At 54.6% G+C, this 24,740-nt stretch overlaps 2 protein-coding genes across 2 annotated transcripts; one reads left to right on the forward strand and one right to left on the reverse strand.

The window, feature by feature from the left end:
- Positions 1-253: 253 nt before the first annotated feature.
- On the reverse strand, positions 254-12,008 carry CRYBB1 (crystallin beta B1). The gene is made up of 5 exons (XM_004479086.2): positions 11,835-12,008; positions 9,263-9,381; positions 4,794-4,926; positions 2,236-2,378; positions 254-511 (listed from the first exon to the last, which is right to left on the reverse strand). Exons 1-5 carry the CDS (start codon positions 12,006-12,008, stop codon positions 328-330), a joined length of 753 nt encoding a protein of 250 aa, XP_004479143.1. The 3' UTR covers positions 254-327.
- Positions 12,009-17,524: 5,516 nt separating this feature from the next.
- On the forward strand, positions 17,525-24,237 carry CRYBA4 (crystallin beta A4). The gene is made up of 5 exons (XM_023584813.3): positions 17,525-17,557; positions 18,249-18,367; positions 20,052-20,193; positions 21,870-22,012; positions 23,963-24,237. Exons 1-5 carry the CDS (start codon positions 17,525-17,527, stop codon positions 24,108-24,110), a joined length of 585 nt encoding a protein of 194 aa, XP_023440581.2. The 3' UTR covers positions 24,111-24,237.
- Positions 24,238-24,740: the final 503 nt, after the last annotated feature.

Consider the following 24,740-nt stretch of genomic DNA (forward strand, 5'->3'; position numbering starts at 1 on the left):
ACCACCAGTCATGTGCTGTGTGACATTGGACAAGTCGCTTCTGCTCTCTGAGCTTCAATTTCCCCACTTGTTAAATGGGAATAATTAAAATGCCTGCCCGAGTGGCTAGAAGGATATCCCACAAATAGCGTGTGTAAAGAACATCAGCGTGTTCGTTAATTCCTATTATAATCATTATTGAGGTGGGCAAGGCATGGCCCAGCGGTACTGGAGGCCCACAAGGCTCACATCTGTTCGCAGGCCAGGAGACGTCTTGGCTTTAGGGAATTTTTTATTTGCACGGGGAGGGCGGGGACATCGAGCCCGCGGAAGGGCTGGGGCGTGGACTCACTTGGGGGGCTCGGCGGCCAGGACGGGGAAGCTGCCCTCGCGGTGCCACTGGCTGTCACGCAGGCGGCGCACCGCCTGCATCAGCGGCTGGAAGGCCCCCCACTCGTTCCAGTGCTGGAAGTCGCCGGGCTCCAGGAGGTACTGGTACCCGCGGTAGCCGGGGTACTGATAGCCGACCCAGCTGGGAGGGAAGCAAGGAGGACAGCATGGCCATACACAGCCGGGCCGAAATGGGAAAATACACGCACGGTGCTTGCTGTGCAGGTGGCTGGTGCAGGGAACGGAGCGACACACCTCCCACCGAAAGTGCCAGGATCCAAGAAGGGGAGGACGGGGCTTGGGGACTGGTTGGCAGTGAAGCAGGGAAGAGAGAGGAGCCTTGTTTTTTGTAAGTGAGTTTTTTTTTAGGAGGTACTGGGGATTGAACCCAAGCACTCGTACACGGGAAGAAGGCGCTCAACCACTGAGCTACATCCACTCCCCAGTGAGAGTTGGTTTCTTTCATTCGTTTGTTTTTTCAGGAGGTATGGGGGATTGAACCCTGGACCTCGTACGCGGGCAGCAGGTGCTCAACCACTGGAGCTCCTCTGCTCCCCTGGGAGTGAATTCGAGTGCAGCAGTGAGGACATAAGTTGAGTTCAAATCCTGGCTCTGCCATTTACTGCCAATGGGGATCTGGGAAGATGAGTTATCAGAACCTCAGCTTCCTTTCTGTGAAGCGGGGATGATAATACACCTACCGTGTTGGCCTGTTCATAGAGTCAATAACTAGTCATTTAAAGTTGTTAGCACAGTGTTTGGGCTGTAGTAAGCGCTCAATAAATGCGAGTTAATTTTATTAGTGATTAATTTCTAACCTCTACTGGGGCCTCTGCTGCCAGGGTCTTTCCCAGGCCTCCTCCAGACCTCCTGCCCATCTTTTGAAGCCTGGTTTAAGTTCCATTCTCCTCAGACAAACCTACTCTGTCTTGCCCCCTGCCCAAAACCACCACTGAGGTCCCAGAAACAGGCTTTCCTTTAAACAAGGCCACACAGCTAGTGTCCTGTCGGGACCATCTCTTGCCAAGCATTGAGGTCACCATCCCATAGGTATTTTTGGGGCTCCCCTGCTAAGCCACTTGAAGGCAGGAATCTTTTCTTCTTCAAGTCTGCCTTCCCCAGTGTGCCCAGCTCAGTGCCAGGCTCACTGGCCATGCTCAGGAAATATGCACGGCTTGAATGGCAGGGATGTGAGTTTTAGGGAAGGGGAGTGGAAAGAGAAAAAGGCCAGGGCCCTGACGGTATTACGGGAACTCAGAGTCTGGGGTGGGGAGGCAGAGGCCTTACATTTGGCTAGAGGAATCCAGGGGAGTCTGGCATGGTTGCTTGGAGGCAGGGGGCTGGATAAAGGGACCTCCTTTGGGTACACTGCTCTTCCCTTCTCAGACCCAGGGTTATTAACTTCAAATCCTGAGAGTTCAGAGCAGAGAGGGCCCTTTTTACTATCAGGGCATTCGGTGTGCCCATTGTAGAGCTGGTAACACTGAGACCAGAGAGGGCCAGGAGTCTTTCATTGTACAGATCCACCTCTCAGAACGCATTCTGCAGACTTCCCTGAATGTTCTCTTTCCCTGGGCACATCCAGACTCAACTCTGACCCCCTTACTTACTTATTCCCCCATTCTCAGTCTGTGTTTAGCAGCTCTGATTCATTCTGTCCTTTAGATTCTTAGAACCAACTGCCAGGTTTGTTTGCACTGCCATGTCATTAGCCAAGTATGACTCCACTTCCCAGGGGAATAAAGTGCTACTGGTGGAGTCCCAGGCCCGGCCTCTGCCCGGCCTCTGCGTTGTGGCGTGTGGAGGGGACAGCCTCGGCATCTAGCTGCGCTGGCAGCAGGGCCCGGCCCGCAGGAGGATGCTTACGTGCCACCGGAGACCCTCACGCTGCCCACGCGGTCACGGAAGCCGTAAGTCCAGAGACTGGGCACGTCGTCCCCCTGGATCTCCATGGAGTTGCCCTGGAAGCTGGCACCTTCGAACAGGCAGATCTTGTGCTCCTGGGCGTCCTGGGCAAGGGGAGTCCGGGTGAGGCAGGGTCAGAGAGGGCTGAGTGTGCTCAGGCCATTGGGGTTCTCTCCCAAGGTCACGGCTAGCCTGGCTTGGAAAGACCCCCCTGGCCTGGGGACAGGGCGAAACAGCCGCTCTTGCAGAGGAAAGAGCGCTTGGCGCAGCACCTGGTGTACCCCAAGTGCTCCTAAAAGAGGTGGTCGTTTTTTAAAAGTTGTTATGATGCAGAGGCGGAGGTTCTCGACCAACGTCACAAAGCCAGCAAGGGGCAGACCTTTGAAGAGGAACGCTTCCCAGCTCCATCGGTCAATTTTGCAAGCGCTTCTTATGAATCGGGTAAAAGCTAGGGGCTGGCGCCGTGGGCGTGGGCACCGGTGACACAGATCTGGGTTTGAATGCTGCCTCTGGCACTGAGGCCTGGGCGGCCTTGGGCATTTTACCCTGCCCCCACCCCGAGCCTCAGTTTGCTCATCTGTAAAGTGGGGTTACACTTGCCTCATGGTGTTGGAACTATGACTGAACTCACGGTTGCGTGTCAGCACTGTGATGACCCACCCTTGGATTCGGGCACAGGATTCGATTCTGGCTTGCATAGATTTTTAATGCTTTAATGACCGAGGGTCCTATTTGGGGGATTTTAAGTTTGCCTGTTACTTCTATAAAGGTGGGGACCAGCCGCCTGTTGTCAGTAGTCAAGAGCAGTTACTGGCCAAAGGATAAAGAGAAGACCGAGAAATCTCAGCCTCTTCTCTTACCAGTTATGTAACCCGAATCCAGTCACTTTCCATTTCTGAGCCTCGATTTCCTCGCCTTTAAAATTAATGTCATAATAGTCCCTACCACATAGGACTGTTGTAGGTATAACACAAACGGCAGGTAAATCATCCAGCCCATAGCAGTGTGCTCAGCAAAAGGATGCTAGGATTATCTGTAATTCTTTACCAGGAGGAGGAGTCCAGGATGTAGCACGTCCCTTGGAGGAAGACTCAAATAGAGGAGTATAGCTAAAGAACAGGCCAGGGGGAAGGAGAACAGATCAGCGAAGGCTTCGTGGAAGAAGGGACATTTGAGCGGGACTTAGACGATTAAGTAGGAGTGTGAGCAGCTGAGAAGAGCAGGAGGATGGGGAAGGCATTCTAGGCAGCAAAGAAGGCGCAGGCCAAGGCTGGAGGGTTGGCGTGCGTGGCAGCTGCATGGAAAAGCAAATCTCAGTGTGGCCTGGGTGTCAGGCGGCATGAGTGAGGCAGGGATGGGAGCTGCGAAGGCCCTTCACGGCCTTGGACTTGAGTTACTGAACCAGGTGACTCCAGGAAAACCCTAAGCCCTGGTCCTGGCTCCCAGTATGTGCTCGATTCATGAGAACATCTATTATTTATTACAATCACAGTCTTGGGAGCCTCGGCAGCGATTAGACGGCCCAGGGCTCCCCACTGATGCTGGGGCCGGCTCGCGCTCCTCTCCGTGGTCTACGGGGCCCCGTCCGACCTGGCTTGAGCACCGGCCCCCCACGCCGGCCTCCCTTGAGTGCCGGGATCACACCTGGCTCAGCCTGGCTTCAGGAACTCTGCACAGACTGCTCCCTGGGAAGCTTTTCCAAGGCTGGCTCAGCGCCCATGCTCGGGGAGCTGCTTCCCCGAGGCCAGAGCCCCCAGGCCCTCCTGCACTCCCCTAGCCCACCACACTGCCCGCGTGCGGCATTTACTCCATTTTGCAATGATGCATTACTCCTATGATTAGGTTTTCAATGTCTGCTTCCCCTGGGGTAGAACGTAAGCCCTGTGAGGGGCGGGACCTTGTCTGCTCCATGCACAGGTGTGCGCCCTGAGCCTAGAACTGTGCCTGGTGCAAGCAGGCCAGCCAAGAGCGGTCGGGTGGATGCATTCAGATAGAAGATGACCAAGATGTACATTGGGAGCAGAGCTGGCTCAGGCCATTGGGCGCCTCCCTCCCACATGGGAGGTCCCAGGTTTGGTTCCCTGTGCCTCGGAAAAAAGAAGTCGAGCACACAATGAACAGCCACAGCGAGTGCAAAACAACAAGGAGGTGGTAGAATAAATAAATAAAATAAATAAATAAAATAAAAAAAAGTGCAGCCAGACCTGAGAAACATTCTAGAGAGAAGCAAGGAAGGCACTGCAGCTCTTAGCTCCGACAGCTGGGAGGTCGATGCCAGGCTCTACAGCGAAGGGAAAAGCCTGGTTTCCAGCTTAGCATAGGCTCCGGGGGTTTCTAACACAGGTCTGGCACGTCGCAGGCGTGGCAGGGAGGCCTCAGGAATGGATGAGTCACCTGCCTTCCTGGCCACCCTGCGCTCCTGTCACCCTCATTCCCCCACCCGTTGCCCTGCTTACCATCAGCTCTGGCTTTTTCTCCTGCCTCACTGATGCCCCAGTCCCAGTGCAGGAGCCACTCACCATCCTGACGGGCCGGAAGGAAACGAGCCTGTCGCTGCGGTGGCTGCTGGACCACGTGTCCCAGCGTGGATACTCGCCCTTCTCCAGGACAAACATCTCCCCCCGGAAGTTGGACTGCTCAAAGGCAACCCAGCTGGACGGGGGAGGGTGGGGAGGGCAGGAAGGAGAGAAATCAGCGTTAGCAGGAGCCACCCTGCCCTGCCCCCTCCCGCCTTCTCATCTCCCCCTTGCCAGGTGGTCCCAAGGTCTGTGGGAGGAACCCAAAGGGAGCCAACACAGCTGGGTTCAGTTCCAGGCTGTGTGATCAGGGCCACGTGGCTGCACCTCTCTGAACCTCAATTTCCTCATCTAGACTTAATGCACCTATATCCTTGGAATTGGTGAAGGATTAAATGAGATAATATGTGTAATTATCCAAGCAAAGTGATTCTCCAAATATCGGGTTCATACCAGTGATTTTAAGTAGTGCAGGAACTTCATGTCAAATAACACAAATGGAGAAGGTCATTTTCTTTTAAGCCCCTCACAGCTAGGAGAAAGTCTCTGTTTGATGCTAATGTGCCTTTAACACTTGCTAATCTCTCCCTCCCTCCCTCATAACAAAGAACTAAGGCCTCGGGCTCAGAGCCTTGAGCAGACAACAGTATGATAACAATGCTTTGCAGTCCTCACGTTAATTTTTTATGGGTTCCTTTTACTCATAGCAAGTAAAAACGGCATTCTGTTTATGAAATTGACATGAAGTTTCTTTTAAATATATTTGTTTGTGTTAAATAAAGCATATTAAATAAATGATAGTTCTGGAGGTACAGAGACAGGGAAAAAAAAAAAAAGGACAGGTGCTTGACTCATACTTTTGGTAAAGAATGACCTGGCACCCAGACCAGTATAACACTCAGCAGCTGGTACGAGGGTGGTGGGAGGGGAAGGATAGTGATAGCTACTGCTCTGCAACCTGTGAGAATTAAATGCAATAGTGCATCTGAGGACATCCAGGCCCCAACAGGGACTAATTGGAAGTTTGAGGTCAAATGTGGGTTTTCCTGGCTTTCCCTGTGCAGCTTGATTACTGGTGGGGAGTGAGCTTGTATTAGGGGGAGCAGGGAGGCAGGGGGAGCTGGGATGATCCCCATTTCGTAGGTAAGAAGGGACCCTTTGACCTCGGCTCAGTGTGTGTTTCGGGAGTTCTCCGGGAACAAGAGAGGGCTTAAGGTATCATCTCTCTGTGGGTTTCTGGGACCATCCTCTCCCCAGGAGATGGGGGTGATGGGCTACCACCATCAACTAAAACAGGTGCCTTGAGTCTTTGTCTGAGAGACGAGTCAACCTACACTGGAGTGACAGAATTGCCTCTGCCCTGCTGGGTCTGGGGTGGAAGAGCAGAGGCTGGATAGTTGGATGGATGTGGGGGGTGGATGGGTGGATGGTTGGATGGATGTTGGGGGTGGATGGGTGGTGGGATGGATGTGTGGATGGGTGGGTGGATGGGTGGATGGGTGGGTGGGTGGATGGGTGGATGGGTGGGTGGGTGGATGGATGGGTGGATGGTTGGATGGGTGTGTGGATGGGTGTGTGAATGGGTGTGTGGATGGGTGGATGGGTGGATGGGTGGATGGGTGGATGGGTGGATGGATGGGTGTGTGGATGGGTGTGTGAATGGGTGGATGGGTGGATAGGTGGATGGGTGGATGGATGGATGGGTGGATGGGTGGGTGTGTGGATGGGTGTGTGAATGGGTGGATGGGTGGATAGGTGGATGGGTGGATGGATGGATGGGTGGATGGGTGGATGGGTGGATGGATGGATGGGTGTGTGGATGGATGGATGGGTGGATGGGTGGATGGCCATATGGATGGATGGGTGGGTAGATGGGTGGATGGGTGGCTGGGTGGATGGATGGGTGGGTGGCTGGGTGGATGGATGGGTGGGTGGCTGGGTGGATGGATGGATAAATGGGTGGATGGATGGATAAGGGGAGGGTGGATGGATGGATGGATGGATGGGTGGATGGGTGGATGGGTGGATGGGTGGATGGGTGGATGGATGGGTGGATGGGTGGATGGGTGGATGGATGGATGGGTGTGTGGATGGGTGGATGGGTGGATGGGTGGATGGGTGGATGGATGGATGGGTGTGTGGATGGGTGGATGGGTGGATGGGTGGATGGCCATATGGATGGATGGGTGGAATGATCTATGACTGGATGGATACATGGATGGGTAAATAGATGAATGATGGATGGATAGATGGATGAAGAGATGGGAAGAGAGTCTTAGAAGATGGTCTCATACAGGGTCTCATGGAATCTGGAAATAGGCTTCCCTGAGTTTGCTCTGTGACTTTAAGCAATCGCTTCAGTTTGCCAAGCCTCAGTTAAAGGCAGGAAGTGATTGTCAGGAGGTTACAAGGGCTTAAAAGAGGGAGGGCAGCGAAAGATGTGGCTCAAGCAGTTGAGCGCCTGCGCCCACATGGGAGGCCCCAGGTTTAGTTCCCAGTGCCTCCTAAAAACAAAAAATGAACAACAAGCAAACAAACAAGCAAAATTAACTCAGGGGCGCCGATGTGGCTCATGGCTGAGCCCTGACTTCCTGCATACAAGGCCTGGGGTTCGATCCCCAGCCCCAGCACCTCAAAAAAACACAAAACACTCACACGCCAAGAGGGAGGGCGTGGCATGGCTCCAGCCCAGAGTAAACACGGGAAGTAATACTTCTTCATGATTAAAGAGAGAGAGGCTGCCGGAGGTTTGAGCCTATGGAAAATTACTGACGTGGCCTGCCCATACCTCCCCAAAGAAACTCCTCCACCCACTTCACGGATCCCCACGCCCAGGGACGACCCGTTACACACCGGGGGGGATTTAAAATCTCAACGCCTCTTCTCCTTTCCCACGGCCCACTTGAGCCCTGTGACGACGGAGCGCGGCAGGACAGAAACCTTCATTTACTGATGCGGAAACGGGCTGGCGGAAGCAGCTCTCTGCTCGAGAGTCCCGCAATGGGGTCCGGTGTCAGCGTTTAGTCTCCGGGGTCTCTGCCGGCCCCGCCTCCCTGCCCTCTCCCCTGCCCGCCTCCTCCAGGGCATCCTTTTTATTCCCCACAGCCCAGAGGGGTCCCCGACCAAAGGCCTCTGTCCCTGCCGGCAGACGCAGTCCCAGCACACACCCGAGAGCAGCTGCATCTTTGAGGAAAGACACTCCGGGTTTCAGGCACCCACACTGAGAAAAAGTCTTGAAAACCAGAGCTGGCCACATCCGGCAGCCTCTGTCCCCGGCTGGGCCTTGGGGTCGAGGGAGGGGCCGGGGTGGGGTGACCGCGCTGGGGAGAGGGGGGAAGCAGGAGTTCAGCGTGGTCCCTGGGGCCCAGCTGGGACCAGGATGACTTGGCTGAAGTCCACCAGGTGGTGAGGGGGGGAGGAAGTAATCCTCATCGAGACCCTGTGCCTGGGTGCCCCCCTAGAGCCAGGCCGAGGCCGCGTTCTCTCCTTGAGGCCTCAGAGCGATCCCATGGGGAGGGGGTGTCGTGGGGAGGGCTATGCACCCCATTTTGGAGATGAGGAAACTGAGGCTCAGACCTGGCTGATGGAGGGGGTGGGACTCGAGCCCAGGACTCTCTGACCCGAAGCCCATCACGCGGCGCCCCACGTGCTTGGAATACCGGCTGAATCCTGTTGGCTGAAACTCCGTACCCCTGGGAGGATTTTGGGGTGGGGGCAACGAGAGGCAAAGGACCAGGAGCTCGTTGCCTGGGCACTGACCCGGCGCCCCGACCTCAGGGTTCAGGTCCTGCAGCTGGGCAGCCACTGGGGCCAGGGGATGACTATCCCTAGTTTATAACAGGGGTCCCTGTGGCCTGGAGAAGCCCACCCAGCAGGCGCAGGCCTGGAACCAGGCAGTGAAGCATAGTGGTTTAAGCACCGGCATGGAAATCGAGCACCCTGAGTTGAATCTGCCCACCACTTACCCCCGGGTTACCTTGGCCAAGGGCCTTAACTCCTCTGAGCCTCAGTTTCCCCATCTGTCCACTGGGAATAGAACAGTGCCTCTTACATGGCATAATGTGCAGTCATCCAGATAACGCTCTCAGTCAGCACCTGGCCCCTAGTGGGTGCTCAACTCATGCACATTTTGACTCGTAAGCCTGCCTGATGGCCGGGGTGGGTGGGCAGTGAGTGAACGCTCAGCTCTTGGGCCTCCTACTGGCCTCAGGGATGGGCCAGTGCTCCTTCAAGAGCAGAAGCAGTATTTCTTGGAATCCCAGAACTACGACTTCCTGGCAGCATGGCCTTAGGCAAATCAGATATCTTCTCTGAGCCTCAGTTTCCTTCTCTGTAAAATGGGAAAGAGAAGGAGGATTGGAAATAACACATGTGCCACGGCTTTCGCCCGGCCAGCTCCCAGCTACTACTATTTTGCTGTTGTTATTATTATTACTTTACCCCTTCCCCCCCAAACACGCACGCACACTCACGGCCCCGCGCTGACGATGACGCTGCGCACTCGGTCGAAGCCACGGTCTCCCAGGTTCAAGCACTCCCCGGAGAATTCCATTCGTCGGCCCTGGAAGTTCTCCTGTTCGAAGACCACCAACTGGGGAGAAGCAGCCCCCATGCCCAGGGGCAGAGGCAGCGGGAGGCGCCAGGCAAAAAATTAAATAAATCACTACAGAAATTAAAACGTGGCCATGCGTGGGCCACGTACGAGCGCGTCAGGAGCCAAGGGTTGGGAAACGCTGCTGTCCTCCTTTTCCCCCACTTCTTTTTTTTCCCAAGGTTTATTTTATTTATTTCTCCCCCCACCGCTCATTGTTTGTGCTCTCTGTGTCCATTCATTGTGCACGCTCTATGTCTGCTTGCTTCTCTTTAGGAGGCACCAAGAACCGAACCTGGAAATTCCCATGAGGGAGAGAGGCGCTCAACTGCTTGAGCCCCCTCCACTCCCTGCTTTGTTGTATTCCTCATTGTGTTTCTTCTTTGTATCTCCTTGTTGTGTCATCTTGTTGCATCAGCTCACCACATCAGACTGTGGTCTTTTCTTCACTAGGAGGCACCGGGAACTGAACCTGGGGTCTCCCATGTGGTAGGCAGGTGCCCAAATGCTTGAGCCACATCTGCTTCCCTCCCCTGCTTCTGAACTTAACATCTGTGCCGTCATTAGGAAACGAAGTATCTCCCTTCCAGGCCAGTATCTGTGCTGTTCCTCTGGCCGGGAATGTCCTTTCCACCAGACATCCCTCTCCTGGCCCTCCTACCACCTCACTTGTGCTCAGTCTCCTGTTCTCAGCTCCAATGTCACCTCCTGCAGGAAGTCTTCCCTGACGTCCTCCTTGCTGGGTGGGCTTGACTGAGTGCCCCCTACTGTGCTCCTGTGCTCACACCATTAGCAGCAGGGAATACCCTGCAGAGTCACTGATGCTTTCCTTTGGGTCTTTCTTTAGCTGCTCCTCCCCTGCCTTTACTATCACACCTCTAGGGGGGCTCCTAGAGGCAGGGTCTGGGGGTTCTATTTCTGTATCTCCTCCCCAGCCCCAGCACCTGCCACAGAGCTGGGGCTCAGATGGCCCTTGAGGGCCCACCAACCACCACATGGGGGGGCATGTATCTTAAAAACTAAAATAAAAACACACTTTTAAAGGAATAATGCATGAAAGATATAGTTTTAAAAGCACACGGATGAAAACATCTTAGTGGGAGGTGACAGGTGGTTTTTTTGGGGGGCCCTTATCATTAGATAGAGGGTTTCTACCAAGTCTTGGCTTTTAAGATGGGTGGTATGTGTTGCATTATTTAAAAATCAAATAAAAATAGGAAAAAAAAGATAGGGAGTGGATGTGGCTCAAGCAGTTGAGCGCCCGCCTCCCACATGGGAGATTCCGGGTTCGGTTCCCAGTGCCTCCTGAAAACAAACAAGCAGAACAAATGACAAAACCCAGGGGAGCCGAGCTCCGTGGCTGAGCACCGGCTTCCCACATATGAGGTTTCGAGTTCAATCCCTGGGCCCCGATATCTCAAAAAACATTTTTAGGAAACGGACTTGGCCCAGTGGTTAGGGCATCCGTCTACCACATGGGGGGGGAGGTCTGTGGTTCAAACCCCGGGCCTCCTTGACTGTGTGGAGCTGGCCCATGCGCAGTGCTGATGCGCGCAAGGAGTGCCACGCCACGCAGGGGTGTCCCCCGCGTGCGGGAGCCCCACGCGCAAGGAGTGCGCCCGTGAGGAAAGCCGCCCAGCGTGAAAAGAAAGAGCAGCCTGCCCAGGAATGGCGCCGCCCACACTTCCCGTGCCGCTGACGACAACAGAAGCGGACAAAGAAACAAGACGCAGCAAATAGACACAGAGAACAGACACCCGGGGGAGGGGGGAATTAAATAAATAAATAAATCTTTAAAAAAAAACATTTTAAAAATAAAAAGTCAAGTAACTAATGGATAAAAGCAAGCCACACACGGAACAAATGAGAGCCACCACGAATCGAGGATTGTGAAACGACCCAGTTGCCGGCACTCGAGGTTGTCACCAAACCCGCCCTTGCGGGACAGGACGTCTCTTTTCTCCAGGAGCCCTTTCAACCTTGACGGCTTCGAGTAATGGTCAAGAGGTTCTGAAACCGTCCCCGTGTCCCAGGGCAGACTGTTCCTGCCGCTAAGCCAGCCCACTTCCTTCCAGGCTCCTTCCGTTTCTTCCTTTTGACAAGCTCGGAGCACGCGCTCGAGCGGGGCTGGTGGCCCTGGCTACTGTCCCTGAACCGTGAGATGCTGCATCTCAGCGGTTATTAAACAGCTCCAGGCATAAGGCTTCCCCCTCTTTCCAGGTGGGCTCGGGCTTCCAGAGGGGCCCGGGCTGGGTTTGTGTCCAGGAAGGAGGGGAGAGAGGAGTCAAGGGGAAGGAAAAGGAGAGAAGAGACAGGAGAGAAAGGATGAGGAGGTGAAGAAGGAGAGAGAGGAAGAGGAGGGGAGGAGAAGAGGAGGAGGTGAGAAGGAAGAGGAGAAGAGAAAGGCAGAGCAGGCAGAGGGGAGAGCTCGCGCCCCGGCCCCAGGGCCTTACCCGGTAGCTTCCAGGAGGAAGGGCCCCCTCTTTGGCGCCGGGCATGGGCTCGGGTGCTGGGGCCAGGCCGGGGCTGGGGCCCGGGGCTGGTCCCGTGGGCGGGGCCCCCTTCCCTTTGGCATCAGGCCCTGGGTTCACCGCATCTGTCGTCGAGGCCTTCGTAGCCTGAGACATGATCTACGAGAGTCTGCAAAGAAATCCTCGGCCTGGGTTAATTCAGGGATGGCACCCCGAGTGCCTCCCCACTCCACACCCCCTCACCCCATGTTATCCGGCTCCTTTGAACTCATTGCTCCCTTTCTCCTTGTAAAACAGAAGGCTCAAATTTTATCATCTCTCACCCCACCCCAGCTGACTGCCTTTCCTCTGGGCCACTGGTCATGCTGTTCCCTATATAATGATGCTGTTCCTTCTGCTCTGCTTGGCACATCCTTTGCCTGCTGCAGGCTTTCACACCACTAATCACATGTATCGTGTCACTTGCATGACTCCCTTCTGCCTCACCAGATTATTATTATTATTACTAACGTCAAGTCGCATTTGGGCATACGTCCCACAGGACGCGATGAACTCTTCTGACCGTATGGGGGAATGTGTCGCGATTATCCCCACTCATCACACTGACGCTTAGGAGCTGGTGGTAGAGCTCCGCTTTCAACTCCAGCAACTGCGCTCTAAGATGCTCTGCCGCGTCTTTCTTCTTTTTATTCAGCCCTCCGTCCCCAGTCCTGGCACCCGGGAGGCGCTCGGTGAACATGTGCTGACAGGTGGAACGATGGCACGTCCCCGTCTCCTCTTCACCTGCTGTCGCTGGAATTCCCTGGGTGCAGGGTGTCAGGGGGGCCAAGGGCGCTGGGCGGAGAGGGCTTCGGTCAACTCCAGTGGGTTCCTGATGGCGGGGCCTGTGGGTGCCTGTGGGTGTCTGACGAAAGCTTTGACCTTGTCCCCAGCGGGGAAGTGCCCCCTTCAATTCTGGGGACAGTGTCAGGGGGACCTGAGGACCCCGCCCCTGACAGTCAGGTGAAGGCCTCCTGGGAGCAGGTGCCAGCGGGTCTGCGGGAAGGAGTCAGCTGGGGCGAGTGGCTTTCTCCCCACCTCTCCCCAGGAGGCCGGGCAGCTCTGGGGTGCCGTCGGGCATTGCGCCACCCCTGTGGCTTCGCGGCCTCCTGGCTCCGACCTCAGCACGTGGATCAGCACTCCTTCGGGGTGAAGGTGGACTCACTCCTTCCAGGAGATGCTCTCTTCCGCTTGCTCTCTCTCTGCTTGTCTCCTCTGCTGTTCCTCATTTCTAGTCTCACGCCTCTCTCCCGCTCTGTCCTCCCCATTGTCCGTCTCTGGCTCTGTATCTGGCAGCTGTATCTGACCCGTCCCTCTCGAATGCGCCTCTCCCCTCCCCCCTTCTGCTCGCTTACCTGGGGACCTGGACGCCCCGCTCCAGGACAGGCGAGCGGGCGGGAGGCTCCTGTGGGCGACTAGGGGCCGACCCCCCCTTTTATAGCCTGGCAGGCACCAGGCCCTATGGTCTGTGGCACAAAGGGGGAGCTGGCTCAGCAGAGGGTGAGGGGCGGCGGGCAAGGCCGGCCGCCTGGGTTCCTGCCGAGAGCAGCACTTTCCATGGGGAGCCGGGGAGGGGGAGCACAGCAGAAACCCTGCTCCCTGGCAGGGGCTGCCCCTCCAGGGCCCCCCCTCCTGGTCCCACCACCCCTGGGTCAACAGGGATCCTGCCGGCTGCCAGGAGAATAGGGGAGCCCCTGAGAGGGCAGGAGACGGTGCGCTGTGTGGTTTGGGGGTAGAGGGGGTGCTTCTGTGTCCGCAGCTACAAAGCGGCCCGCACGCAGAAAAGCAGGCGAGGGGCGCAGGTGCCCGGCAGCGCAGGTGTGGTGTGACGCGGCAGCCGGTCGCAGGGAGCTCACCGCTACCGCGCCAGCCCGCCCACCCCCAGGACAAGCCCACCTGTTTGGCGCTTTCATTAGGCCCATTTCACAGATGAGGGGAGCTAGGGCACGGAAGGGCTGCTCCAGGGCCTGCGTGCTTAACCCTCTTGCCCTCCAGCTTTGGTCCTGGCCTGACTTTCTGTGTCTGGGTAGGCGTGGGGGTGGGGGGTCCCACTTCCATGGGTGGGTGCAACTTTCAAGGCCTCCGCTGCCCCCACTGAGCCCAGCTTCCTCTCCTCCCCTGCCTGCAGAGCTGGTCTGGAGCCTGCTCTGGGAAACCCCAAACTCCAGCACGTCTTGCTCACCCCTCAGCACCCAGCACGCCCATGGGGTCTGCACATGGCAGACCCCAATCAGTATTTGGTGACTTACATGGTCTATGGGTGCCGAGGGATCATAGCAGATGGTGGGCTATAGGGGGAGATGGGGAGAGAGAAAGAGGAGGCTGGGGGAGTGACAGAAAAGAGAGGTGATGGGGACAGAGACAGGGGGTGATAGACGGCAAAGGAGGAAAGACAGAGAAAGAGAGGCATGCACAGGTGGAGGCAGGGCAAGACAGACTCAGAAATGGAACACACCAGAAATCACACCGTCCCACTCCCTTGTTTCACAAACGGAGAAACTGAGGCCCCGGTGAGATGAGCGACTTGAACAGTCACACGGTGACCTCACAGCAGGGCCAGGGCTAGCGGGACCCAGGACACTGCACCCTTCCAGCCCCACTTGGGGGTCTGCACAGGTTCCTGTCTCTTCCACGGGGGTCCATCCATGCTCCCTCGACCCCCAGCTCTGCTGCAGATCCTCCCACCCCCAGCCAGCGTGGCCCTCCTCCCACCGGCCGGCACCCCCTCACTTCCCAGCCTCGCCCTCAGCCTTTCATCCTCGGCCAAGACCTGCAGTGGGGGTGGGGGCAGGATGTGGCCGCTGCTGGGGCTGGTGCCAAAATGCCTGTGGTGGGACCACCCACAGGCCTGGGCGGCGAGGCTGGGTCATCTCCGGGTGGCTCCGTCCCCCCTTCGGCAAGGGGCTGCCTGCCAAAGAGTAGGGGTGGGGGCACCACGCCTGGCTCCCCTCTGGGTGCTGACCGACTCGCCTCCTGAAGGCCTCGCTATGGTCTCGAGGAGTGGGGGTCTTTGCGATTAGCCTCGTTTACAGATAGGGAAACTGAGGCACCTCACCTTCACCTCTCAGCCTCAGTGTTCTCTTCTACAAAATAGATTTGGGAACCCCTCTCTTTTTAACTCCCAAGCCCAAGATCTTAAACACAATGATTTTTAAAAATTCTTAATTATTTAACAGTAATCATGGCTAACGTTAGCCATTGTCTTAGTTTGCCTGGGTTGCTGTAACAAAACACCAAGTCTGGTTGGTTCCAACGAAAGGAATTTATTGTCTCAGTTTTAGAGACTAGAAGTCCAAAATCAAGGTACGGGCAGGGTCCTAAAGTCTGTAGCATCAAGCTCTGCCCCCATCACGAGACCATCCGTCCCCTTTTGTCTCCTCCTCTGGCTCTCCTTCCAGGTCCAAATTTCCTTTGTTTATAAGGACTCTGGATTACTGGATGGAGGCCCACCCCTTCAATGTGGCCTCATTGTAATAGGGCTTCAAAGATCCTATTTACAAATGGGTTCACACTCACAGGATGCAGACGGAGGACTTGAGCTTGTCTTTGTGCTTCAGTCCCCAACAGCGATGATGACGATGATGATACATGGTTTTTATGTCCCAGGAGCAGTTTCAAGTGCTAAGCGTAGGTCACGCACACGACACAGTACCCTACTCGGGTTAAACCCGATTTATCTTGATACCCATTTCACGCACAAGGAGACTGAGGCTCAGAGAGGTGAAGTAACATGTTCAAGGTCACCCAGCCGGCAAGACTGGGATTGAAACCCAGGCTGGCTGCGGAGGTTGTGTTCTTAGCCTTTCCTTTTCAGGGCAGCCCTGCTTCAAAGCCCTGCAGTTGATGGAGCCTCATTTACCCCTCCCCTGAGGGAAGCGACCTTGCCTTTGACAGGCCGGGAGCTGGGGGCTCACGGAGCTCGGCCAGGTGGTAAGCGGCAGGGCCCCATTTGCTCCCAGCCATCCGACCCTTGGTCACGTTCCTTCCTGTGGCTGCCAAAGGGCAGAGGGTGCACAAGGCAGATTCTGCAGGCCCTGGCTGTTGGGCAGATGTCCACGGTTTGCAAAGCCTCTTCACACCCAGCCGCTCCTTGGCATGCCTCGTCAGCGCGGCTCTGTGAGCCCTGCAGGCCCTGGCCCAGCCCACCGCTCCCGCTGCCTCCCTCCGAGCCCTTCCTGACCCCCGAGCCCCCCCAGGCCCCTTCAGGACCCCTGAGCTCCAGCCCTGTGGGGCTACCAGCTCTTCCCTGGACATGTGCCACAGGTTGCTGCCCCTCACTTTTGCTCCTGTTGTTTCCTCTGCAGGGAATGCCCCTCCTTCCATCTCACTTTTTTAAAATAGTTTTAATTTTTAAAAATTAATTAATTAAATTGTATTTTTTTGAAGATACATAGATCACAAAAAATGTTACATCAAAAAATATGAGGTTCCCATATACCCCACATCCACAACCTCTTTCATCGTTGCGGCCCGTTCATTGCGTTTGGTGAATACCTTTGGAGCACTGCAGCACCGCATGGATAATAGTTAGCATTGTGGATGAACCAATCATCTCCACACTTTGGGGTCTAGTTTAAAGGCTGCCTCCACTGTGAAGCCTACCCTGATTGCCCCAGAGGAAGAGGAAGGGGCAGGGGTGGGGGTGGTGGGGAAGGAAGGGACATTTGTTGTGTCTTTACTCCGTGCTAGGCACGTTACACGACTTCACGGAAGAGTTTATTCTCGTTCCATTTTATAGGCAAGACACTGGGTGGCGGCAACTCGTCCAGGGTTGCACAGCCGGAAGGGATGAGACAGGGGCTGGGGACTCCTCATTCAGTGCTCATTCTGCAGCTCCGGACTGAAGTTCCGTGGAGCCCACTACAGCAGCCCTTCCGCCCTCACCTTCTTTGCGGCTGACCCCTGGGGGAGGCGAGCCGGGCCGTCCCCTCCCAGCCGCAGCAGAGCTGCTGACTCCTCTCCACGGGGCTTTGTTTCTGCGGCCACTCGCTGAGTCAGGGCTTTACTCCCGGGGGCCGCTCTCCCCGCACAGTCTATAAGAGACTGGCCTCTGTCGGCCTCAGGGCTGGCGTGTTCTCGGGGCCCATCTCGGTAAGTCCCAGGCTTGGGGAAGGGGTGAGCGACCTGGGGGGGGGAGCCCAGGTCCCCAGGTTCCCCCTGGAGGCCACCCGCATCCTAACCACGGGTGGGTCCCAGGCACCACGCTAAGTGCCTGCCTACCCTCATTTAGTTGCCCTGTTGCCTCAGTTTCCACATCGGAGTCCCCTCTTAGGGCTGGGTGCCGTCGTGGGAAGGGCTCCCTTAGCTGAGCACTTTGGCCCCTTCAGGGGGGAAGCATCCCCCCCCAGCAGCCACGGACACGTTCTCCCAGACGGCGGCTCAATAGCACAGGCGGGGCTTGGAGGGAAGGCGACGCAGGACAGGTAGGTTTTGAGATGGCGCTAGGAAGGAAATAAAGGACAGGGCTCCAGACAGAAAGGGAAGGGACACAGAGCCACACCTTGTCTCACCGGGTCACGCCTGGACCGCTCCTGGATGCCCACCTGGCCCAAACCAGCCCTCAGAGTCAAGGGGGGAGTCGGCGTGGAATGTGCTGCTGCTCTTCTCCTGCACAGGAAGGGGCCACTAGGACCATGCAGTGCACCAAGGCAGCGGGACACTGGAAGGTAGGACACTGGGGCGTCGGGGGAGCGGGAAGGGGGCGGCTCAAACCAGAGAACCCTCACCCCCTTCCCATCCCCAGCCTCACTGAATCCTTCCGTCACCCACAGGAGGAGGGGCATGTGACTGCCCCGGTTCACTGAAGGGGCCAACTGAGAGGGATAGGGATTTGCCCAAGGTCACCCAAGGTCGCACACAGGGGCAGAGCCGGAGCTGGGATTTGAACTTGGGTCTTCCGGTTCCAAAACACTAAGCCGACACACTCTGGCGGAGATGGCAAACTGGCAACCCGGGATGACACGTGGTGTTTGGCCGTGATTTCTTTGACCTGCTCTGTGTTTTTAAAAAATCTTCTCAATTTGTCACCAGCCTTGAAACACACTTGGGGGTCCCACCTAACAATCCAGAGTCAGGGATCACCCTGAGAAATGGGAAGGTCGGGCCTGCCCGCATTCTGCAGCGCTGCATCGTGACAGGCGGTGGCCCCAGCAGAGCCCACCCCTTCGCCCCTGCCATCAGTGTGGGGCTCGTGCTCCCCAGCTCCCCGGGCACCCACCTTCCCCGCCTGGCCCCTGGAGGCATCTGAGTTTGCAGTCCCGGCTTTATTGCCTCCCTTGCCTGCCCTCCCCACCCTGCGTCCTGGGGTGCCCCCAGCCCCTCGGTCCCCACAGGTCTCCACTTTTCTCTCTGCTCTAGATTGCGGTGTGGGATGAGGAGGACTTCCAGGGCCGGCGGCACGAGTTCACGGCGGAGTGTCCCAGCGTGCTGGAGCTTGGTTTAGAGACTGTGAGATCCTTGAAAGTGCTCAGTGGAGCGTGAGTCCAGGGGGAGCCTGAGTTGGGGTCCTGGTGGGGGGACATGGCAGGAAGGGACTCAGAGAGGAGGTCCTGGGCCTGTAGGTTCTCTGGGCCCTGTCTTCCCAGACTCTAACTATAGACCTTTGTGCTTTCCTTGGGTCTGAGGAGCTGGAGAGTGTGCAGGACTGCCACGTCCAGTTGTGCAGGCTGTGCACTGCCCAACTGTAGGGGGCATCATGCACACAGACCCTGTCCACTGGATGCAGCAGGCCTGCAGGTGTGGACCCTCAGAACCAAGCGTCAGGTCTGAAATGTCCCATTAGCACAAAACCAAGACAACATCAGTTGCCAAAAAAAGAGGGTGACTGTAAAAATAAATATAGTAAAAAAATGATTCTTTAAATATTTATTGATGCCTGACTGAGGCTCTGAGTGTGAGACCTGAGCTCTTTTTGTTAAAAAATGTAAATAAGTAAAGAGTAGTGATATTTAGAGAGGTATTAAGGACACAGTATTAAGATTCTCTAGACCAGCACTGTCTAATAGCACTTTCTGCAATGCTGGAAAAATGTCCTAGATCTGCACTGCCTAATTCAGGGCCACTGGCCACAGGTGACCATTGAGGATTGAAACATAGCTAGTGTGACTAATGAACGGAATCTGAAATCTAATTGTACTTGATTTGTTTAAAGCTAATCAGTTACATGTGATTAGTGGCTACCATATTAGGTAACATAATTCTAGAAGGCTTGAAAGTAGACTGAGGGACACGGATGTGGCTCAAGCGATTGAGCTCCCACCTACCACATGGCAGGTCCTGGGTTCGGTTCCCGGTGCCTCCTGAAAAGAAGACAAGCACACAACAATCAGACACAGCAAATGCAAACAACGATGGGGTGGGGGAAAATATATAAAAGCTTTGAAAAAAGAAAGTAGACTGAAAGCAGAACAGTGTGATTCAGAGCCATTGCCTGTGGGCGTCACCTGTGGCCCTCTGGAGTGACAGCCACGCATCTCACACGGTGGCAGTCGCTCTTTAAGCTTCCTCTGCACTGGTGGGGCACTGGGGCTCAGATGGGGACAGTGGCCTGTCCAGGGGACAATGAGCCCAGACAGATTCAGATGGTTTATTTATTCAGATAGTTTACATCCATAGGCAGCAGACACAAGGTCCCCTGTGTCCCCTGTCCCTCAGGACAACACCAAAACCAAAGGCAGCAGATATGGCAGGACATCCTGTTGTCAGTGGGCTCCTAGCCCGCTGCTATACCCCAGGAGAGGTGGGAAGTCCCATATCTCACTGGAACCAGAGGGGCTGACAGGCTCTTGAAAGGCTCTCTCAAGATAGGGACGTGGGTGGCAGCTCCTGGCAAGACCGCTCGTCTGCCTTCCTCTGCTTTGGGAGGGGCCCACGGAGCTCCTCCCAGGCTTCGGGCTTCTCCAGCTCGGCACTACTGGTTTTGGGGCTCAGTTCTTCTTTATGGGGGGGGGCCGTCCTGGGCACTGCAGGATACTGAGCAGCAGCCCGGGCCTCTCCCCCCCAATGCCAGCAGCATCCACGTCCCCAGTTGCGACAACAAAAATGTCTCCAGACGTTGTCGAATGTCTCCCGGGGAGCAAAATCACCCCCGGATGAGAACTGCCCAGCCTAGAACTGCAGGCGAGGGCCTCACCTGCCGCCGCCCCTTCCCTCCGTGCGCAGGTGGGTGGGCTTTGAGCACGCCGGCTTCCAAGGGCACCAGTACGTGCTGGAGCGAGGCGAGTACCCGAGCTGGGACGCCTGGAGCGGCAACACGGCCTACCCCGCCGAGAGGCTCACTTCCTTCCGGCCCGTGGCCTGCGCTGTGAGTGCCCCCCTGCCCCAGGGATCCTTGAACCTCCCTCCAGCTCCAGCCTTCAACCCGGGAATCCGATGTCCCAAGTTCAAATCCTCATGCCACCTCTTCGAGTTGTGTGACTTGGGCAACCCCTCCCCTCTCTGAGCCTCAGTTTTGTCAACTTGAAAAGGGGCCATAATATATATGCCGTGGGGAAGAAAAATCTCAAGCGTCTGCCCAGAGCCTCAACACTGCCCATTGCGGCTTCGGCTACGATAGGAGCTCGAGCCTGCTTTGCACCCGTCTATTCAAGTCTCAGGGGTGCCAGAGATGGCAGGGTGAGGCCCAGCAGGGCTGCCTTTCTGGTTCCTGCAATGCGTTACCAGTGCGCCTGCTTTTCACCTTGTAGCTGCTGTTTATGGAGCGTGAGTGGAGGTGGGCATTACGACCCCATCTTACAGATGAGAAAACTGAGGCTCCGCAAGGTAGACTATTGTACCTCAAAAATAACTTTTACTGATTTAAATTTGCTTAAGGTACTTATATTTTATAATAATTGTCCAAGATTCAGGAAAAAAATGGACACAGTGGAATAAGAAAATAAAAGTCACTCATAACTACACTTCTGAGATAGAAGCCCACTGTTACCAATGCAGGGATTTCTTTCTGGTCTTGTTTTCCAGCCACAGAATATACACACATATACATATATATACACACACACACACAGTATACATACACATAGAGATATACATGTGTATACACACATGCACATTTACACATATATACATGCATGCAAATATATACGTGTATCTACACTACATATACCCATATACATTGTACATATACATATATACAAATATGTGCATATGCACACTATATATCATGTAAATACATTGTATTCACACATTTATAAATACATATACACATATATGACTCTATAGCTTGGAAATCAGGTTTTCTCACTGGGAAACTAGAGCACAATTATCCTCCCAGGTGATTAAATCTCATTCCAGCATCATTTTTCACAGCTCTCTAATATCCTGTTAAAGGTAAATAAACTCGTTTGTTCATTTCTTCCACCAACTGCCCAGACGTTGTGCTAAATACAGAGCTCCGTGGTGGAGTGTGACAGAGGCCATCCCTGATTTCCCTCCATTTACAATGCAGCAGAGGGAGAAGTCCAGATTTCAGGCAACCCGCAAAGCAGCCCTGAAGAGTAGATGTGTTTAGTTGTATTTTAAGGAAACAGAAACAGAGGCTCAGGAATGCTGGATAACCTGCCTAAGCTCAATCAGCCAGTAAATGGCACAATCAGAATTTGAATCCAGGTCTCTGCACCCTTCCTCCTACTTGTGAACTTTCACCACCCCATCCCCTGTTGTCTGATGGTTAGGTGCAATCCAGGTTTCTTGGTTTGTCGTTGGGTTGGGTTTTTACTGTTATCATCGAGGCTGGAGATGAACATCCTTGCAGCTAATTTGTTCCATAACGATTTCCTTTGCATAAATTTCTGGAAAGGAATTTCTAGGGCAAAGGGTAGACGGCTGGTAAGGCTTCTGGCATCGGTTCCTTTACCGCGCTCCATAGAGGTTTGCAAGGAGGGCTGGTTGGGGAGACAAGGGCAGGGCGTGGGGGGCTAGCAGAGGCTCCTGGGTGCCCGCGGGCACTCGGCGGCCCAACCCTGTTCCCTGTGCCCCCAGAACCACCGTGAGTCAAGGCTGACCATCTTCAAGCAAGAGAACTTCCTGGGCAGGAAAGGGGAGCTGAGCGACGACTACCCTTCCCTGCAGGCCATGGGCTGGGCCGGCAATGAAGTGGGCTCCTTCCAGGTCCACTCAGGGGCGTAAGTGGATCCTCGGTTCTACCGGACAGGGAAAAGAGGGGATGTCGGGTAGGGACACCTCCTGTGAGAATTCTGTGCTGGAGGCACAGACAGGGATCAGCCAGAATTCATGTTAACAATCCAAGGGAGCTAAACTCAGATCAAAATGGCTTAAGCCAGAAGGAGATTCAATCACCTCTTTAAGTGACTTCAGGCACAGCTGGATCCAGGTGCAGCGGCAGGGGGCGCCTTTCTCCTCCTCTTGTTCTGCCTGCCCACGTGTGCCTACATTTTCAGGCAGGCTCTTGCCCCAGGAGGGCAAAGATGCAGCGTCAGCCTTACATCCCAGTCCCTGGGAAGAGAATGTCTCTTTCTCAGTGATGCCCCCCAGATCAAAAAGGCTCTCATTGCGCTAGCTTAGGTCATGTGATCCACTCTGAGCCAATCATCCCACCCCCAGGAACAGGGTGCTCTGATTGGCTAGGCCTGCTCACGTGCCATTGCTAGGGTCCATCGGGGACCCTACACTGAGCGCGGGAGGGGTGGCAGGGCTCCTCGGGAGAGCGGGGGTTGGCTGTGCAGCCGTGAATGAACCTGCGTGGGTTGAACGACTTGCTCAAGTCCAACAGCAGGTGAGTGACTGGCTGTGACTTCAAACCCAGGACGGACTGCCCTTCCCACTGTTTCACCCGGCAGGAGGTGAGTGGAGGCCTAGGGATGAGATGCTTAGCAAGGACGTCGGAGCACCTTCTGAGCTGCCCTTTGGCTCCTGGTAGACAGGGGCTGACTGTGTGTGTGTGTGTGTGTATGTGTTTTGTTTTGTTTTAGTTTTCTCAGTCCTCAACAGAGAATCCTGTTCCTTCAGAGTACAAGAACCCCTTTGTGATTCTTTTATTTTTTTTAATTTTTTTGTCTTTATTTTTTAATGTTACATTAAAAAAATATGAGGTCCCCATATACCCCCCCCACCCCCCTCACCCCACTCCTCCCCCCATAACAACAACCTCCTCCATCATCATGAGACATCCATTGTGTTTGGTGAATACATCTCTGAGCACCGCTGCACCTCATGGTCAATGGTCCACACCATAGCCCACACTCTCCCACAGTCCACCCACTGGGCCATGGGAGGACATACAGTGTCCGGTAACTGTCCCTGCAGCACCACCCAAATGCCCCCACACCCCAAAAATGCCCCCACATCACATCTCCTCCTCCCACTCCCTACCCCCAGCAGCCACCGTGGCCTCTGTCTCCACACCAATGCCACATTTTCTTCGAGCCTACTCCTTCCTTTAGAGAAGGGGAAACAGAAGCTCAGAGAACAAAACACTGGTCCTTATCCAGTCCCCAACAATGTGGAGCCAACGAGTTGAAAGAACAATTGCCCATTTCCTTGGAAGTGCCTCTGGGTAAGGCGGGAGGGGGAAGAACACCTACCCTTTCGTTCTTTCATTCACCCATCCATCCATTCATTCTTTCATTCATTCGAATATCTCTGGAGTCCCTCCTCTGTCCCAGGCACTGTGCCAGCACTGGGGATAACCGTGAACAAGACACCCACATCCCCGCGCCCAGGGCGATCACTTCTGGCAGGGAGGCTGATGTTCTGCAAATAGTTTGACAATTATCTAATCATATGAGTGTTACAGAGGAGGAACACAGGATACTACAAGATGGTACAATAGGGATGGATCTGTGGTCTAATCTGGGGAAGAAGTAAGGTTCCCGTGAGGAAATGGTGATTGAGCTGAGAGCCTGAAGGACAAATAGGACTTGGCCGGGAGAAGCATGGCTGGAATGGTGTTTCTGGCAGAGGGAACAGCATGTGCAGGGGCCCAGGGGTGGGAAGAACCCTGAAGGTAGATCGGGATTACTGGAATGTGTTCGCTGGCTGAATCCTTTGTTCCTGGTCTTGTTCATGGTGCCGAGGTCCCTCTAAGGTAACAGGCGGCCTCTTTCCTCCTCCAGCTGGGTTTGCTCTCAATTTCCTGGCTACCGAGGTTTTCAGTATGTGCTGGAGTGCGATCACCACTCGGGGGACTACAAGCATTTCCAGGAGTTGGGCTCTCATGCTCAGACCTTCCAAGTGCAGAGCGTCCGCAGGATCCAGCAGTGAGCAGGCGCCTCGTCCTGCTGGGCACACACTGACTGTCTGGACGGGAGGGGCAGTGGAGCTGCTCTGTGCAGTCTCTTCCTGCCTTCCCTTGGAACCCATGTGCAGCCACATGAAACAGTCTCTGTACAGTCAGTCCAGAAAACTAAAAGTAATAATAAAAAAAGAAGTTATGGTGTTGGCTTCTGCCTTTCAATTTTATTAATCTTTTCAAAGAAACTTTTTCCCCTGCTTTGTCAATTTTCTCTATTGTTTGTGTTTTGCTTCACTGATTTCTCTTCTAATCTTTATTATTTCCCTCTTTCCATTTACTTTGTTCTTCCTTTTCAAGCTTTCAAGGTAGAATCTTGGTTCATTTATTTTAAGCCTTTCTTCTTTTCTAATAGAGGCAGCCAAAGCTATCAGTTTCCCTCTAAGTACTGCTTTAGCCACTTCTTACAAATTTAAATTTGATGTCTTTTCATTTTCAGATTGATACATTCGAATTTGCCCTGTGGTTTCTTCTTTGACCCATGGGTTATTTAAAATTGTGCTATCTAAATTCTAAATATTTTGGGATTTTCTATATATTTGATTGATATTGATTTGTTGTTTAATTCCATTGTGGTCTAAGAACATACTCTGTGAGATTTC

Source organism: Dasypus novemcinctus, chromosome 19 (genome assembly GCF_030445035.2).
Source record: "Dasypus novemcinctus isolate mDasNov1 chromosome 19, mDasNov1.1.hap2, whole genome shotgun sequence".
NCBI lineage: Eukaryota > Metazoa > Chordata > Mammalia > Cingulata > Dasypodidae > Dasypus > Dasypus novemcinctus.